The sequence below is a fragment of the Ammospiza caudacuta genome, chromosome 22 (assembly GCF_027887145.1).
Source record: "Ammospiza caudacuta isolate bAmmCau1 chromosome 22, bAmmCau1.pri, whole genome shotgun sequence".
In the NCBI taxonomy this organism is placed as follows: Eukaryota; Metazoa; Chordata; class Aves; order Passeriformes; family Passerellidae; genus Ammospiza; species Ammospiza caudacuta.
Window position 1 is genome coordinate 3,752,293 of NC_080614.1, and position 18,711 is coordinate 3,771,003.

Below are 18,711 nucleotides of genomic sequence, written 5' to 3' on the forward strand. Positions count from 1 at the left end.
GGCTTCTGAGGGAGGGGAACAGTGCTGGGTTCCCAAGGGTCATGGAACAGTGCTGGAGCTACTGGACTCCCATGGGAAATGGAGCAGTGCTGGAGCTACTGGGCTCCTGAGAGAAGGGGAACGGTGCTGGAGCTGCTGGGCTCCCACAGGGAATGGAGCAATGCTGGAGCTGCTGGGTTCCCAGGGGAAATTGAGTAGTACTGGATCCACTGGGTTCCCAAGGAAAATGGAACAGTGCTGGATCCGCTGGGCTGTCAGAGAAATGGAGCAGTTCTGGGTTCTCAGGGAAATGGAAAAGTGCTGGATCCTGGGGTTCCTGAGGGAAGTGGAGCAGTGCTGGAGCTGCTGGGGTCCCAGGGAAAGGGAACAAGTGCTGGAGCTGCTGGGTTCCTAAGGGATGTAGAACAGTGCTTGGAGCCATTGGGCTCCCAGGGAAATGGAGCAGTGCTGGATGCACTGGGTTCCCAGGGAAATGAAGCAGTGCTGGATCCTGGGGTCCCCAAGGGAAGTGGAACAGTGCTGAGGAACAGGCTGTGGTTTGTTCTGTGCATCTTGAGATCTGGTGTGAAGTGTTGTGTAGCTATGCGGAACCTCTTGTAGGGAAAACCGTTAAAGAAAAAGAGTTCCTGCAGCAGGAACAGTGAGAACAGCTCACTGTCATCACCCACCTCACTGCAGCCACCTGAGAGGAGGCTGGAGTCAGGTGGGGGGCCATGATTCAGTGAAAGGACAAGAGGAAATGACCTAAAGGTGCACCAAGGGAGCTTCGAATTAGTTACTAGAAACAAAAATTTGTCTGCAGGAGTGGTTGGTTAGACATCGGAATAAGTTCCCCAGACAGGTGGTAGAGTCACCAACTCTGGAAGTGTTCAGGAGGTGTCTGGACATGGCACTTGGGGACGTGGTTCAGGGATGATTATGGTGGTGCTGGGGTGATGGCTGGACTCAGTGATCTCATGGATCCCTTCCAGCTTTGATGATTGTGTGGTTCTGATTCAGAATCAACTGAATAACTGTGGGATCTGGAACTGAAATGCCTGACTCCCTTCAGTTACAGACAGATAACCAAGTTCAGTCTGTGATTCTGTAACTGGGATCTGGAACTGAAATGCCTGACTCGCCCCAGTTACAGTGACATAACCAAGTTCAGTCTGTGGTTCTGGCTCTGTAACTGGGATCTGGAACTGGACTGCCTGACTCCCCCCAGTTGCAGTCAGATAACCGAGTTCAGTCTGTGGTTCTGGTTCTGTAACTGGGATCTGGAACTGGACTGCCTGACTCCCCCCAGTTGCAGTCAGGTAACTGAGCTCATTCTGTGGTGCAGATCACAGTGCTCCAGCTCTCAGCCCTGCTGAAACAAGCTGACTCCAGCAAAAGGAAGCTGACCCTCACCCGCCTGGCATCGGCGCCCGTCCCGTTCACTGTGCTGAGCCTGACTGGGAATCCCTGCAAGGAGGATTACCTGGCTGTGTGTGGGCTGAAGGTGAGTGCCTGCCAAACCCTGTTCCAGGGAGCTGCAAACATCAGCTGAAAGCCAACTGTGTTTGTTTCCTCTGAGGAGTTAGCACAGAGCTGCCTCCAAAGTTCTGTCACTAATTCAGCTCCTGATCCACTTTCCTACTAGACAGATAAGGTAAAAGAAGCAGGACCTGGATGAACAATATAATTAATGAGACAGTGCCTTGAAATAGTATTTCTTAATTTATTCAAGCTGATTTTGTTTTAAGACAAGAGCCAGTGTTTGGCTCTTGTCTTACAACAAAACACACTCACACTTAGTGTGTTAAAACTAGTCTGTAACAATTAGTGTTCTTTGGCAAGAACTCCTCTTGTTTGTATTCCCCCAAATTTAGATTCAGTTTTCCCAGTGCAGAATCTACAGATGTGTTATTTAGCTGAGAAAAAGCTGGGCTCTCTGTGGCTTTTTCTTTTCAAATCTTCATGTTATTTATCTTCACTGCAGGAAATTGAGATTTAAATTCTCTGAATCATTATTTGCCGTAAGAGAAATGCTGAGTTTTAACTCCATTCTTGGCTTCAAATATTTGTGAACACTTTGTTTTAATATTTAACCAATTTTCTCCATTACTCCAGGATTGCCATGTGCTAACATTCAGCAGCTCTGGATCAGTCTCTGATCATTTGGTGCTTCATCCCCAACTGGCCACTGGGAATTTCATCATCAAAGCCGTGTGGCTGCCAGGATCCCAAACAGAGCTGGCCATTGTCACTGCAGACTTTGTGAAGGTATGTCAGGCCACGAGCTGGTGATTATACAGCTCCTGGCAGGCATCAGAGTCTGGATCCTCGAGGAGTTGCATGTGGGAGAATGTGGTAATATTCTTAGAAATGAATTGGAAATATAAATTTGGGATATTTCTTGCCAGGAAAAGCAAACCCAAAGTACTTAAAGAGAAAAAAAGCCCCAAACTATAACATGTCATGGGGATTCCCTCATCTCAGCTCTTGTTCATTTGCACTGTTTTGTATCATAGCAGTTAATTACTGCCTTGATAATCATTGTGGTTAATTATTTCCTTGGTTCTCCCCACAGATCTATGACCTCTCAGTAGATGCCTTGAGCCCAACTTTCTACTTCCTCCTGCCGAGTTCCAAAATCAGGGATGTCACGTTCCTGTTCAACGAGGAGGGGAAGAACATCATTGTGATCATGTCCTCTGCTGGCTACATCTACACACAGCTCATGGAGGAGGCCAGCAGTGCCCAGCACGGGCCCTTCTATGTCACCAATGTGCTTGAAGTCAACCACGAGGACCTGAAGGTGCTGGTGACTTCCCTTTCTCTCTTTTTTCCATCTTCCATTTGAAGGCAGAAGTTTCCTTCTTTTTTTCCTTCTCCTTTTAAGCCCCCTGATCTAGATCAAGGAGCTTTCTCATTCCTCTAAAGAGAGAAATATCCTTACAGTAAAAGGAGGTGGGGGTGAAAATTAAACCCCTTGATCCTTTCATCTAGAAAATGGAGCATGTTTTCCATGGCTGGCTCTGAAGTCATGCCCAGCAGGATTTCTCAGCAGGGAGATGGCTTCAGAGCAGTGCTGTTCTCAGAGCAAGGCACTCCAAAAGTGCAGGAGCAGAAGGGATAAATCACCATGGCTGGGGCTGGAGAGCTGCAGTCAGCCTTTGTTTCTTCTCTTGAGGATGACCTTTAAAATCTCTCCAGTGTTTTTACCCTAGCCTGCTTCAAAACAGGAATAGATGAGAAGGAGGCTCTCAGGAAGGTCTTTTATGAGCTGGGCATCCAGGGGATGCTCCATGTGACACTGTCACACTGAGCTGAGGCTCACAGCTGCGGGAGCTCAGGGTGTTACCTACAGCCTCTGGGTGTGCAGTCTCAGCATCCCCTCCCAGAGCCTTTGAAGTGTCTGATGGATGAGTTCACCCAGGAGTTCAGCTTAGAAAATTGTCATTTAGGGCTCTGTTCTCTCACTGCTGGGGAGGAGGGGCGGCTTTGGGAATAATTCCATCGCAAATGTAAAAGCCTGACAGAGTGTGTGGGGATATTTGTGTTTATGTTAAATGTTGGCATTTCTCTGCATCCCCCAGGACAGCAATGGCCAGGTGGCAGGAGGGGGGGTGTCAGTCTATTACTCCCACGTGCTGCAGATGTTGTTCTTCAGCTACTGCCAAGGCAAATCCTTCGCAGCCACCATCAGCCGGGCCAGCCTGGAAGTGCAGCGCCTCTTCCCAATTAACATCAAGAGGTGAGGATCCTGGGGGACACTCCCTGCATTTTTATTGCTTTCTTTTTGTAATAAATATTGTTTATTATTAAACATCCCAGCTCTGAATGGCCAAACTGTGTGGTGAAAATTCCCTGCTGGCTGATGATTTCTTGCTACTTTTCATGTTCCTTCTGTCCTAATGGACTTGGATGATCCTTGTGGGTCGGGAATTCTATGATATCCCAGTTGCAGGATAATTAGAAACCAAAGCTGTCTGTTTCAGCAGTGGGCCATGCATGCATTTTGTCCTCCCAGCAGGATTGCAGAGCAGAAAGGTGTCTGCAGAGCAGTGGAGCTGCCCAGAGTGAGCTGCCCGAGGTGCAGCCGCTGGAACCGATGGGATTATCCGCCCTCACCCGGGCGGCCGAGGAGGGAGCCTTTGTTTCCTTTCAGCACCACTGCTGCAGTGGACCTTGTGCATTGTGCATGTTAAGGCTGATTTTCAGACTCCCTTGAGGGAAACCAATCTCTTACTCTATGAATGTGGCAAGAAAAAGACAGTTCTGTTGTGTGTTCTGATACACAGTGCTGGGCACTCAGGCCACAGACTGTTCACTGGCCTGGCACAAAGCCACTGTCACCAGTGGGCTCTGAAGGAGGTCAGGTTCCAAGAGCTCCTGAACTCCAGTTGAGTTTGGCTTAGTCTTTTTGCAGCTCTGTTTCCACTTTTTCCAGTGAGCAGACACTGATTCTCTTGCATTCTCTTATTGCTGCTGGGTGTGTTGAAACATGAAACTGTTCATCTGTTCAGATAAAAACATTGCTGAAAGCCATTTATAAATTGCCTCCTTGATTTGAGGCATCAAATGCAACACTAAGCCAGTTTTTCCTTGAGTTTGCAGGGTAGGGATCAGGGCTGAGGACTGGGATGCTTGTGGTTTCTGCCCACTGTGGTGACTGTTTCAGGTTGCTCACCTGTGAACCAGACACTGTTCATTGATGCAGTGCTTGAACCCTGCTCAGGACAAAGCTTTAATTGATTTGAGCACAATGAAATTTGTGTGGTTTTCCTTGTGCTGCTCCTGAAATGAATGTCATTGTGCCCTTCGTCTCTCACAGTTCCAATGGTGGCAGTAAGACTTCTCCAGCCCTGTGTCAGTGGTCTGAGGTGATGAACCACCCTGGCCTGGTGTGCTGTGTCCAGCAGACCACGGGTGTCCCACTGGTGGTGATGGTGAAGCCAGACACCTTCCTCATCCAGGAGATTAAGACCTTGCCAGCCAAAGCAAAGGTTAGTCAGGGTTCCCTGTATTTTTGACTCTTAAAATTTGGTTTCTTGTTCTTGTCAACCAGATCTCCAGTCTTGGCAGCTTTTCTAATACAAAAAGTTTGTTCCTCCAAGCGAGAGTCGCCAAGCCCTTCCCTTGCCTTGCCTTGCCTTGCAGATCCAGGACATGGTGGCCATCCGTCACACGGCCTGCAACGAGCAGCAGAGGACCACCATGATCCTGCTGTGTGAGGATGGCAGCCTGAGGATCTACATGGCCAATGTGGAGAACACGTCCTACTGGCTGCAGCCCTCCCTGCAGCCCAGCAGCGTCATCAGCATCATGAAACCCGTGCGCAAGCGCAAGGCGGCCGCCATCAGTAAGGGCTCCTCACATCACCTCACCTTTGTCACTCACTGTCCTGGACTGCAGGATAAGTGTGTGCTCTGTCTGCCATCTGTTAGAGGTGTGGCAGTTATCTCCTGGTAATAGAACAGGATCAAGGCACCAAAATCTGTCTTGGTTTGAAAAGATAGGTGTGTGCTGAGGAAGGCAGGAGCCTCCTGAAATGGAAAATGTGAACCCCTCCCACTCTGAATTGTTATAATTTTGAAATTAAAGGGCTGTCAGGCAAAGATATGGGAGCAGGAATAGCAGTTCTTTACTAGGGAAGAAAATAAAAAATAATTAAATAAACAATGCAGTAATACAAAACAGCACTGACAGAGTCAGAACAGGACCTGACCCCCTGTGTGTCAGGGTGGTGGCACAGTCCCATTCCATGGTGGCTCAGCCCTCCTGGAGTGACAGATGTGGTTCTGCAGGAGCAGGGATCCTGGAGAAGGGTTGAGTTTTCTTCTGAAGATTCAGTGGTGATGTAGATGGGCATGGTCTTCCTCTGGAAATGCAGTGGGCAAAGGCTGCTGTGGTGTCCCAAAGCTCAGATTGGATCCAGGTAGGAATGCTTGGCTCCTCCCCTGGGTGGAGCATCTCCCCATGGGATGATGAAATTGGATCAGCCATGCAGGGACACTCAGTGGCCATGAACAGAAGATATTTCCTGGAGGGAGAATTGGTTGTGGGAGAGATAAAGAAAACTGCCCCATGAACAGAACTGTTCCACCTCTAACAGATGGCAAATAGAATACACACTTATCTTGCAATCCAGGGCACTAATGGAGATGTAAAGATTGATCTACATCACCTAAATACTTACAACACTCATTCTGACTATTACATAGATACTGGCTAAGTGGATAAAATGTTTCCATAAATGGATGTTGGAACCCTGGTTACTGAGAATTTTAGGCTTTCTGTACTGATAGGCACTGACCCTCAAGAGAACACTACATTTCACCTGAAGCTGTAGAGAAGGCTTCCAAAATTAAATAACAAAACTAAGGTTATTAGTGCACAGTTTAAATAAAAGTGTATGATATCACATAGTAGAAAACTTAGAGTTTAAAATTTTAAAATATTGTAATATCTATAAACAAGATAGAAGTTTTAAGACAGACAGTAGTCCTTCTTTTTCACCTTCTTCTTCATAAGTTTGAGTAGTAAAAAATCCAACAGATGCATACAGAAATACTTTCCAAAGGAGGTGAGTTGTTTCTGCAGGATTTTTACCACAACTTTGCCTGTTCAGAACATCTTTTGTCACAAAGATCTCTTTCCCCTTTTAGCAACTCGCACATCCAGCCAGGTGAACTTCCCCATTGACTTCTTTGAGCACAACCAGCAGCTGACAGACGTGGAGTTCGGGGGCAATGACCTGCTGCAGGTGTACAATGCCCAGCAGATCAAGCACCGCCTCAACTCCACGGGCATGTACGTGGCCAACACAAAGGTGAGTGGGGCAGTCTGGGGACTCTGTTGGGCTTCTGGGTGACATTACTGTTCATGTTGTCACCATGCCTTGCCTTAAGGAGTCTGCTTTGTTCAAATGACCCCACACATGTGCTGTACCTGGGGGTGCTGGGTGACAACAGACTGAACATGGGCCAGCAGTGTGCCCTGGTGGCCAAGAAGGCCAATGGCTCCTGGCCTGCATCAGGAATGGTGTGGCCAGCAGGAGCAGGGAGCTCATTCTGCCCCTATACTCAGCACTGGTGAGGGCACACCTTGAGTGCTGTGTCCAGCTCTGGCCCCTCAGTTTGGGAAGGACGTTGAGACATTTGAGTGCATCCAGAGAAGAGCGACAAGGCTGGTGAAGGGCTGGGAACACAAACCCTGGGAGGAACGACTGAGGGAGCTGGGGGTGTTTAGCCTGAAGAAAAGGAGACTCAGAGATGACCTTATCACTCTCTATAACTCCCTGAAAGGTGGTTGTAGGCAGGTGGGTTGGTCTCTTTCTCCAGGAGCTGACAGAACCAGAGCACAGTGTCTCAAGCTGCATTGGGGAAATATAGGTTGGATATTAGGAAGAAGTTTTTCAAAGAAAAGAGTGATAAAATATTGGAATGGTCTGCCTGGTGAGGTGGTGGAGTCACCATCTCTGGATGTGTTCAGAAAAAGACTGGATGTGGCACTCGGTGCCATGGTTTAGTTAAGGTGTTTAAGGCATGGGTTGGACTTGGTGATCTTAAAGGTCTCCTCCAACCTGGTGATTCTGTAATTCAGTAAACAGTGGGGTCACCTCTGTACAGCGTCCTTGGCTTCAGAGACAGTTTTTGAGCTGTGCTTTGTTCTCTGCAGCCCGGGGGTTTCACCATCGAGGTGACCAACAACAACAGCACGATGGTGATGACGGGCATGCGCATCCAGATCGGCACGCAGGCCATCGAGCGAGCGCCCTCCTACCTGGAGATCTTCGGGCGCACCATGCAGCTCAACATGACCCGCGCCCGCTGGTTCGACTTCCCCTTCACCCGCGAGGAGGCCCTGCAGGCTGACAAGAAGCTCACCATCTTCAGTAAGGCTGGGTGCCCTGCTTGGTCTGAGCAGCTGTGGGCTGCTTTGGGTGGGATGGAGCTGCTTCACCTCACAGCTGGGAGCTGCCGCAATCCATTCGTTTGTCCTGGCTGTGAAAACTGTCTGAGGGGGGAGCCCTGAGCATTTGGTGACTTTATTTATGGCCCAGTTTTGTGCTGCTTTGAGTGAATGTTCAGTAGTTCAACTCAATGATTTTGTGCTGAGGTGAGAGAAGGAAAGTGACCTTGCAAAGGAGATGGCACTGTCTGTGATGGTGTTCACAGGGGTCTTAGGATGAGGGAAGAGATGAGGATCTGACTCCCATGTCTCAGAAGGCTTGATTAAAATTATTAAATCATTAATATAACATATATAATAGTATATTAATATATAGTTATTAAATATTAATATTATTAAAATATAATATCTATTTAATGATATATATTATATTAAAACTATACTAAAACAATAGAAGAAAGGATTTCATCAGAAGACTGGCTAAGAATAGAAAAGGAAGGAGTAACAGGCTTGTGTCTTGGACAAAGAGTCCGAGCCAGCTGACTGTGATTGGCCATTAATTAGAAACAACCACATAAGACCAATCACAGATGCACCTGTTGCATTCCACAGCAGCAGATAACCATTGTTTACATTTTGTTTCTGAGGCCTCTCAGCTTCTCAGGAGGAAAAATCCTAAGGAAGGATTTTTCATGAAAGATGTCTGTGACAACTGTCAGTGGCTGTGTATTAATGACGGTGTAATTGCTGTCCTGGTCCTGTGAAATGAGGCTGGTTTGTATCCCAAAGCAACAGTTCTCTCAGTTTTTAAGAAATGTCTCTCATCACTACAGTTGGAGCTTCTGTGGATCCTGCTGGAGTCACCATGATGGATTCCATCAAAATTTATGGCAAAACCAAGGAGCAGTTTGGCTGGCCTGACGAGCCCCCTGAGGATTTCCCATCTGCTTCAGTGAGCAACGTGTGTCCCCCAAACCTCAACCAGGGCAATGGCACTGGGGACACCGAGTCAGCTGCCCCTGCTGCTGCCAGTGGGACTGTCCTGGAGAGGTATTTCCACAGTCTTTCCCTTATTTCTCCTTGGAAATGGGTTGTTGTTGTTGTGGTGGGCACTTGGGTGCACTTCTGTGCATTTCCTGACTTGGAGAACTGGAGGGAATTAGTGAGTTGTTCTCACTGCCTTCCACAGCAACAGCTGAAAACAGGGGTTGATTATCTTGGTAGGAGGGTTTGTGGTGGCTCTTGGTTGATCTGGTGCAGTAGCTGGGTAGATCTGTGTGCTTGCTTGTGCTGCCTAGTTCATGTTTCAGCAGTCTCGAGGAGCTTAAAGCAATTCCTGCTGCCCTGGGACATTCTCTCATTTCAAGTTGGCCCTTTTTTGGTCTCTGGAGCTCACAGAGGTCAGGCTTCTCGGAAGCTGAGCTCAGTTTTGAGGAGGGCTTTGTGTGTGACCCTGCTTTAGGCTTGTGGCTCCCACAACTTGCCTTGTAGCCCACGTGCCTCAGGCTGAGCTGTTGTGCTGGGGAAGGTTTTGAGTTTTCCCCATATCCCTGCTGAGAGCCAAACTCCAAGGGTGACCTGGACATAAATTTAGTGAATAAACAGAACTTGTGTTCTTTCTGATGTCCATGCTGTGTTTCCTTTGCACTCATACAGTCTGTATCATAAGGGTTGTAAAAGCAGCAAGGACAGGAGGGAAACAGCTCAAAGAGGAACTGGTACTGCTGAAAAATGAGCATCTCAGGGGAAACAATCACTGCTCAGCTGTGAGGAAGTGCTGGTTAAGTTTGTCTGACTGAAATTCTCTGGTAGAGGCTCAGGGCTTGAAGTGCCACTTAGGCCCAGTTGAAGGACCTGTTCAGCCATCCTTTAATATTTTGTCTAATAGTTCATGGGATTTTTTTCTGTGTTTATTTCCCTCTCCTTCCCTCCTCTGCTGTGACATCCCCACAAGATGTCCCTCTCAGCACAGACATGCTCTCTGGTTTTTCAGAGCAGTGGGATTATATTCTAAAAATTCAGATATGAAAAAAAATATTCTTCCTATTTGGTGTTACCTTCTGAAGGGCCTCTGGAGTAGGAACAGCTGATGGCAGGCAGGAGGCACTTTTCTATCCAAGTGTGGTGTCTGCACTCCAATTTAGGCCTGGGTGGTGCTTTAAGTGGTGCTTGGCTTCTCTGTGTGAGGTGACCTGGCTCATCTCTGTCTTTGTTTTGCTCCAGACCAGTGTGTGCTGCCCAGGTAGAGACCCTGCTTAGACTGACGCTCCCCCGGCTTCCTGATTTCCCCATTTAATTTGCCTTTTGCTTAGAATGTGTTCTAGGGAGTTTTTCTGTGAGCTTTACACATTTTTATTTTTTTTTTCCTTTTTCTTTGCTCCCCCAAAGTTCTGACACTGAGTCCCTAACCACCCTGGACCGGTTAGTATGGCATCCTTTTCTCTGCACGAGTGAGTGTGTGTCAGAGACAGAACACATGGTGTGGCTTTTGGTGACTGGGTTTTTTTTTGTTTTCCAAGTGACATTTGCTTCTTTACATTCTGGTCATTGCATGGCAGATGGTTTAGCAAATGTAAAGATGAGGTGGTTTGCAGATTTTTGCTCTACACAGCATAACTGTTGCTTATTTGACAGACTCCTCTCTGCTTTGTTCCTTCCTTGTGCCTTCTTATCCCACTTCTGTTCCCTCCAAGCTTTGTGAGGGTGCCTGTGGGGAGGGGGATGTTATTTATCACCACCAGACCAGACAATTGTTTCTTCTGCCTTCCAATCCTACACTGCTATTTTTCCCCTTAATGCTCTCTCTTCCCTGCTTTTTCCTGTATCTTCCTGCTCCTTCTGGTGTGTCAGATGGCATTTCAGGTAGTTCCACCTGGGGGCATGGAGTGCTGCTACAGGGACTTTGCTGCCACTTGTAAATCAGGTTTTCCCTGGGGACAAGTGTTTTCCCAGCCTGCTTGAAACCTCAGCATCCCTCACTTGGGGGTCACACCCACTCCTCTGAGTTAATTTTCCTCTGGAATATTTTGTGCTGAAACTCCAAATTGGAAAGAGCAACCTGTGTGAAAATAGCAAGCGAGTAGAACGTTGCTCCCTGAGCAAAGTCGGTTCCGCTTTTTCCCATGTGTCATAGCCAGCCTTGATCTGCAGTCATCTGTACGTCTGGGGGCCATGGTGAATTGGGACTGTCAAGACAATCCAAGTTATCCCTGCTGCAGGCTGCGTAAGGAAATGTTTTATCCTCTTTGGGAGAGAAAAGCCCCTGTCTTTCAGCTGTGGATTATTAAAGCAGTCCTAAGTTTGTCTGTGAGCGTGAGCCAGGTTTAACTCTGGTCTGTAACACAATGAAATGATATGCATGGTGCCTGTGGCAGGTTTTATCATGCTTTGATTTTGTACTTGGCATTCGTTAGCTGTCTCTGAGCTACTCATGACTGTAGCCCGCATAAAGCAAAGTGCTAAGGAGAGAGAAGGGTTGCTGTACTCAAGCCTGCTTTCCTCTCTCCCTCCAGGCTAGTTGTGAGTTCTTTAGAAGCGCTGGAAAGCTGCTTTGCTGTGGGACCAGTCAACGAGAAGGCAAGTAACTTTCTGAATACATTCCTGAGCTTTGGAGCCGGGGGAGGAGGGGCCAGCTCAGCACTACCTCCTGCAGCCCCGGGGGCCTGATAGGAGCAGAGCCGCATCCCTTTTGCTCAGAGCACTGATCTGAAAGTTGCCTTAGCCAAAAGCGTTTGAAACTAGTTTAGAATGACAATTGGCATTTGCATTTAGCGCTGGTGGGCTTTTTGTGCTGCAGAGTGACCTCGTTTACAGGAACAGCAGGGTGGGAGCCCATAAATCTCAAAGGGACTTTTCTTGTGGAGACATGTGAAGTGTTCCCTAAATGTCAATAGTAAATGGAGGGAGGCCATCAAAAGGGTATTGAGGGAAGGGAGCTGTAGGTACACTGGGTGATAGTAAATATACTGAATAATGGGGTTTGTCTGTTCTTAGGAGAAGAGTAAGATTGCAGCTCAGGAACTGGCTACAGTGCTGCTGTCCATGCCAGCCCCTTCCAGCGTGCAGCAGCAGACCAAGAGCCTGCTGGCCAGCCTGCACACCAGCCGTTCAGCTTACCACAACCACAAGGTACTGCCCAGGGCATGGATTTGGGGCTCCTGGAACCTGCCAGGTCATGGCTGAGGTGCAGCAGAGCCCTGGATAGCCCTTCCTTCATGGAGCACAATCCTCCTGTCTCATCTCCCTTTATCTCCTGCTGCCTGCCCTGCACCAGGGTTGTGTGATTCTGTCACCTTTTTGCATTGGTTGCCCTTCCTTAGATGAGGAGTGCTGGATTTCCCCAGGATCTGTCCCCTGGTTGTGCTTCAGCTGCTTTCAGTGCTGCAATCAGTTGTTTTTCTTTGCCTGTGTTATCTCTCACTGTACAGGATCAAGCACTGCTAAGCAAAGCCATTCAGTATTTGACCTCCTCAACCAAAGAAGGGAAGGACCTCGACCCTGAGGTGTTCCAGAGGCTGGTCATCACTGCTCGCTCCATTGCTATCATGAGACCCAACAATCTGGTGCACTACACAGAATCAAAGCTGCCACAGCTGGAAACAGGTAGATAAGTCTGTAATTTTCTATAAGTTTCTGTTGTGATAATTGAAGCTGTGCTGGGGTGTTGGGTTCAGAGTGGCAGAGACTGTATGTGACAGATTTGGTAGGTGTGTGATATCCTGCTGATGAGAACATCAAAGCCTCTGGAAAAAGCCATTTAAAATAAACTTGGTGTTACCCTCATTAAGGTTTTCCCCTGCACATTTCTGAGAGGTGTTTTTTAATCTGTGCAGAGAGTGAAGAAGGGCAGGAGGCCCAGAAACACGTGGAAGGAGAGGGCTGCACCTTCATTACCCAGCTGGTGAACCACTTCTGGAAGCTCCATGCATCAAAACCCAAGAATGCCTTTCTGGCCCCTGCCTGCCTGCCAGGTGGGAGAGCTCTTCCTTTGCTGTTGGCAAGCCTGTGGCTTCTGAAGGGGCCTGTTTTAAGTTTGTAAGCAGAGAACATGACTTTTCAATGCTAGTGCTGCTCTGAGGGCTCTGTGATGTGCAGATTCTGCTTCAAAGCTTTTGTTCAGGGCCACGTGTATTGTGCCAGGAAGAAGAGACTGGTGATTGATTTACCCACATTTGTCTTTGTGGGTGGTGTTAGAGGATATTCAGTGGTGCTGGTGTATGGAGTTCACAATATTCCATCAGACAGACAAGACTGGCTCAGTCTGGATTGAAAATCAATGTATTTGTGCTGTTAACATTGTGCCTTGAAGTCTGCAAACAAAAGATGCTTCCTGCAGTGCCTCACTCTGTGCTGAAATACAGAGAGAGCTGATTTCAGTCCTGCTTTTATTCCTGCTAGGTCTCACTCATGTTGAAGCCACAGTCAATGCTTTGGTGGATATTATCCATGGATACTGCACGTGTGAGCTGGACTGTATCCATACTGCTTCCAAGATCTACATGCAGATGTTACTTTGCCCAGTATGTCACCTTGTTCTTCTCTGCCTCAGCCTCCAGTTGCACCTGGGGAGGTTTAGGTTGGGCATCTGAAACATTTCTTTGTGGAAGGGGTGTTCCAGCCTGCCGCAGGCTGCCCAGAGCAGTGCTTGAATCCCCACCCCTGGAGGGATTTAAAAGTGTAGATGTGGCACTTGGGGACATGGGTTAGGGGGATTGGCAGTGTCGGGTTTATGGCTGGGCTTGATCTCAGAGGGCTTTTTCAACCTAAATGTTTCTATGATTCTATAGTGGGGAAAAAATTAAATGTGGGCATAATGCGAATACACGGTACAGACACAAAATACAGCCAAAACCACCCAGCCAGAAGTGAATGGAGGAGAATTCTCCCTCTCCTTGTGTTCTAGTAATGTTTGCCATGTGCTGCATGTGGAATTACAAGTGTTGCTTAGTGGGAGGTGGCTTGTGTCCTACATGAACCATGACTGACAAGAGTCACAAGTGGATTTTTAGCCATTTTTCCAAATGCTGTGTAAAAGGACTTGGAGCTGAAGGAGTGTAATGCTGAACTGTTCACCCTGCAGGACCCAGCAGTGAGCTTTTCCTGCAAGCAAGCTTTGATCAGGGTGCTGAGACCCCGGAACAAGCGGCGCCACGTGACCCTGCCCTCGTCCCCCCGCAGCAACACCCCCATGGGTACGCCAGGGCACCCTGCTTAAACCAGCAGGGCCTTTTGACTGCTCAGAAAGGACAGGAAAATAAAGTGGTCTTGTTAGAAACTGAGACTAAAAAAGACTAAAATCAGCCTTTTTCCTTTCTTTTGTTCTCCCTTGCCCCCTAAACCCCTTTTGTTTAATAAACTCTCACCTTTTCGTTGGTATTTGTGAACCCCAAAAGGAAATCTCTCTGAGATATTCCCCTTTCAGTGACAGGGAAATCTGATGATTTTTTTTAGAGAGTTGTAATCTAGAGTTAGTATTTCTGTACATGTTTTCAGGTTCTAATAAATCAGTCAAAGATGTGTGCAGGTCAAAATTATCAAAGCTCTATCCAAGAGAGGTTTTTCAGTATTGAAGCAGATTGTAGTGTCAGGAGTCTCTCAGTAACTGAGGGTAGTATGGGTTTTTTCCCAGCATTAGCAGCCTGGTTTGGGATGATGTGAGGAGCTGTGCATTTATGAACTTGTGCTTTGCCACTCAGGAGATAAGGATGATGATGATGATGACGATGCAGAAGACAAGCTGCAGAGCTCTGGGATAGCAAATGGAGAGCACATCCGACAGGAGAGCCAGGAGCAGAGCGAGGTGGATCACGGGGACTTTGAGATGGTGGTGAGTCCAGAGCTTCTCCTTGGAGCCTTTGAAGTGTGCCAGGATTTAATTTAGTTCTGATGAACCTGCTTGTAGTGCTCCCTTAGTGGTGATGGTCTGGGGAAAGCTCTCACTGTGTTTCCTCTCCATAGTCTGAATCCATGGTTCTGGAGACTTCTGAGAACGTGAATAATGGGAATCCTTCTCCTCTGGAGGCTCTCCTGGCTGGAGCAGAGGGATTCCCTCCAATGCTGGATATCCCTCCAGATGCAGATGATGAGACAATGGTGGAGTTGGCTATTGCCCTGAGCCTGCAACAAGATCAGCAAGGTCAGATGTGAGCACTGTTGGGAGGCAAAGAGGGGATGGAAACTGGGAAAGAAATGAGGCAAAGCTGTTGGTGTCATCACCAGTGAACCAAAGATAGCAGAACTATGAAATATACAGAAAATGCCAGAGTTAACTTAGTCTCTCAGAGAAACATGCCCCTAAGTTGTTCTCTGCTTGCAGGGAGCAGCAGCAGTGCCCTTGGGCTGCAGAGCTTGGGGCTGTCGGGCCAAGCTCCCAGCTCCTCCTCTCTGGACGCTGGAACTCTCTCGGACACAACAGCATCAGGTAACTGTTCACTGCAAGGCAGCTTCTTTTTCACATTCTCACCTAAGTAATGCCTTAAAATTGGTTTGCAAATATGGTTTGGAAGAACCAGTTATTATTACTGGCTTCTTGTATATTTGAGAATGTGCTTACAGCTTGTTCCTGCTTTGATTGACTCTCACTGTAGACTTCTGAGGAAGTTATTTCTGCTCTTTAAACTTAAGCAGACAAAACAAAGCATGTGCTGTATTTCCCTTGCATTTCTAAACAACCAGACATGGTTCTTTAAGTAACTGTGCATGCCTGTGTGTTTGATAGAGAAGCTTTCCTCTCGGGATATCTCCCCTGCACTGCTTTAACCATCCTGCTGGTCACCCCAAGCTCCCTTTCCCTTTGTAGCCATCCCCAGCCCCCAAACCCTGCAGCCTTTCCCTGGTAGCGAGAGCGTCGTTTGCAGTTGTTCCCAGGCAGTGTTTTTACTTGTAACAGCTCTCTTTATTCTCTTAGCTCCAGCCTCTGACGACGAGGGCAGCACGGCGGCCACGGACGGCTCCACGCTGCGGACATCGCCCGCGGAGCATGGCGGCAGCGTGGGCTCCGAGAGCGGCGGCAGCGCCGTGGACTCGGTGGCCGGGGAGCACAGCGGTGAGTGAGCCCTGCTGCACCCCCTGCTGCATTCCCTGCTGCATTCCCTGCTGCACCCTTCCTGCTGCATTCCCTGCTGCACCCTTCCTGCTGCACCCCCTGCTGCACCCTTCCTGCTGCACCCTTCCTGCTGCACCCTTCCTGCTGCACCCCCTGCTGCACCCCCTGCTGCACCCCTGCTGCACCCTTCCTGCTGCACCCTTCCTGCTGCGTTCCCTACTGCACCCTTCCTGCTGCATTCCCTGCTGCAGGCCATCCTGCAGCCCCTGCTGCACCCCTGCCGTAGCTATGCTGCACCCCGTCCTGCACCCTCTGCTCCTTCCCTGCTGCACCCCCTCCTGTAGCCATGCTGCACCCCTTGCTGCATCCCCTGCTCCTTCCCTGCTGCACACCCTGCTCCCTCTCTGCTGCACCCCTTCTGCAACCCCTCCTGCACCCCCTGCTCCCTCTGTCCTGCATCCCCTGCTGCATCCCCTGCTTCTTCCCTACTGCAGCCCTGCCGCAGCCCCTGTGTGACCGTGTTCACAGGGGTTCTTGAATGAGGAAAGAGATGAGCATCTGACTCCATGTTTCAGGAGGCTTGATTTATTATTTTATGATGTATATTACATTAAAACTATACTAAAAGAATAGAAGAAAGGATTTCATCAGAAGGCTGGCTAAGCTAAGAACAGAAAGGAATGGCAACAAAAGCTTGTGTCTCGGACAGAGGGTCCAAGCCAGCTGACTGTGATTGGCTGTTAATTAGAAACAACCAACATGAGACCAATCACAGATGCACCTGTTGCATTCCACAGCAGCAGATAATCATTGTTTACATTTTGTTCCTGAGGCCTCTCAGCTTCTCAGGAGGAAAAGTGCTAAGGAAAGAATTTTTCATGAAAAGATGTCTGCGACTCCCCCACTGCACCCTCTGTTTTTGCCCTGCTGCAGCCCCTGCTCCCTCCCTGCTGCCACAGCCTTGCCCACCATGGGAGCATGTGGGTGATCCCTGGCACACAGGGAATCTCAGTTCCCAGTAGCTGCTGCCATTTGTCATTTCGTGGGTTCTGCCCCAGTGCCTGCAGATGGAATGTTGTCTGCCTTTTGTGGTTCTCTGGAAGTGTGGAATCTGCAGCAGATTTTGCTGGGCTGTAATAACAGAATCATTGAATCCCAGAATGGTTTGGGTGGGAAGGGATCTTAAAGATCATCCTGTACTAACCCCAAGGCAGGGACACCTTCCACGATCCCAGCTTGCTCCAAGCCCTGTCCAACCTGGCCTTGGACACTTCCAGGGATCCAGGGGCAGCCACAGCTTCTCTGGACAACCTGTGCCAGGGCTTCATCACCCTCTGAGTAAAGAATTTCTTCCTAATATCCCATCTAATCCTGCCCTTGTTCAGTTTAAAGCCACTGCCCTGGTCCTGTCAGTCTCTCCCCATATAACAAGTCCCTCTCCCTGCTTTTCGTAAGTACCATGAGTACCCAGTACTCTGTAAGATATGGGAGGCCACAGCAAGGTCTCCCCAGAGCCCTTGCCTCTCAGAATGCCTAGAGCAAACTGAGACAATTCACTATGCTGCTGGTTAACTTTGAATGAGATAGGATTAATTACTCTCTTTTTAGTTTGGGACTGATACCCAGGTAAAATAATCACAGACTCTTATTTTAAAAATTGTCTGATTGTCTGCCTTGCCCATCCAAGCATGTCTGACTGAGTTTGAATTACTGCTGTGGGACCAGTTCAGTTTGGGCCACAAAGATGAGGGTGTCAAAGAAAAGATTTCTACAAAAGCACTTTCAGCCTCTCTGTGGCTTTCAGAAGAGAACCAAAGCCAGATCTCCTTCGAACCACAATTCATTCCAAAGTGCAGCTCAGCTGTGCTGGTGGATATGAAGGAGGCAAAGTGCCTGTTGGGTTGCTGAGGCTGTGTGTGTTTCCCTGTTGGGTTGCTGAGGCTGTGTGTGTTTCCCTGTTGGGTTGCTGAGGCTGTGTGTGTTTCCCTGTTGGGTTGCTGAGGTTGTGTGTGTTTCCCTGTTGAATCACTGAGGCTGTGTGTGTTTCCCTGTTGGGTTGCTGAGGTTGTGTGTGTTTCCCTGTTGAATCACTGAGGCTGTCTGTGCTTCCCTGTTGAATTACTGAGGCTGTGTGTGTTTCCCTGTTGGGTTGCTGAGGTTGTGTGTGTTTCCCTGTTGAATCACTGAGGTTGTGTGTGTTTCCCTGTTGGGTTGCTGAGGCTGTGTGTGTTTCCCTGTTGAATCACTGAGGTTGTGTGTGTTTCCCTGTTGGGTTGCTGAGGCTGTGTGTGTTTCCCTGTTGAATCACTGAGGCTGTGTGTGTTTCCCTGTTGGGTTGCTGAGGCTGTGTGTGTTTCCCTGTTGAATCACTGAGGTTTTGTGTTTCCCTGTTCCCCTGTCTCCCCAGTGTCCGGCCGGAGCAGCGCCTACGGGGACACGGCGGCCGAGGGCCACGCGGCGGGGCCGGGCAGCGTCAGCTCCAGCACGGGAGCCATCAGCACCACCACGGGCCAGCAGGAGGGAGAGGGCTCCGAGGGGGAAGGGGAGGCAGAGGGGGACGTCCACACCAGCAACAGGCAAGAGACTTTGTTTCCTCTTGAGGGAGAGCAGCTCTGTGCTCTGGGGATGGTTGCAGAGGAGGGGGCTGCAGTGCCAGGAGTGGGATTTGTGACTGCTGGGTAACCAGAGTGGAAAGTCAGAAACACAGCCTAGAGCAAACTGCCATTGCAAAATCATGGAGTGTCCTGAGGTGGAAGGGACCCACAAATGTCATCCAGTCCAGCCCC

The 18,711-nt window shown here is 48.8% G+C and overlaps 1 protein-coding gene across 1 annotated transcript in view; it reads left to right on the forward strand.

Annotated features, from left to right (window-relative positions):
* UBR4 (ubiquitin protein ligase E3 component n-recognin 4) overlaps window positions 1-18,711 on the forward strand; it is a 95,463-nt gene that overhangs the window by 27,087 nt on the left and 49,665 nt on the right. The window contains exons 41-61 of the mRNA XM_058818917.1: window positions 1,325-1,483; window positions 2,095-2,247; window positions 2,555-2,782; window positions 3,564-3,721; window positions 4,802-4,973; window positions 5,128-5,329; window positions 6,636-6,799; window positions 7,648-7,864; window positions 8,715-8,931; window positions 10,270-10,302; window positions 11,394-11,457; window positions 11,875-12,009; window positions 12,309-12,483; window positions 12,714-12,851; window positions 13,279-13,400; window positions 13,961-14,072; window positions 14,577-14,707; window positions 14,839-15,016; window positions 15,197-15,301; window positions 15,770-15,925; window positions 18,333-18,501. Of these exons, the coding sequence (XP_058674900.1) occupies window positions 1,325-1,483; window positions 2,095-2,247; window positions 2,555-2,782; window positions 3,564-3,721; window positions 4,802-4,973; window positions 5,128-5,329; window positions 6,636-6,799; window positions 7,648-7,864; window positions 8,715-8,931; window positions 10,270-10,302; window positions 11,394-11,457; window positions 11,875-12,009; window positions 12,309-12,483; window positions 12,714-12,851; window positions 13,279-13,400; window positions 13,961-14,072; window positions 14,577-14,707; window positions 14,839-15,016; window positions 15,197-15,301; window positions 15,770-15,925; window positions 18,333-18,501 (3,188 nt within the window). The remainder of the gene's footprint in view (window positions 1-1,324; window positions 1,484-2,094; window positions 2,248-2,554; window positions 2,783-3,563; window positions 3,722-4,801; window positions 4,974-5,127; window positions 5,330-6,635; window positions 6,800-7,647; window positions 7,865-8,714; window positions 8,932-10,269; window positions 10,303-11,393; window positions 11,458-11,874; window positions 12,010-12,308; window positions 12,484-12,713; window positions 12,852-13,278; window positions 13,401-13,960; window positions 14,073-14,576; window positions 14,708-14,838; window positions 15,017-15,196; window positions 15,302-15,769; window positions 15,926-18,332; window positions 18,502-18,711) is intronic.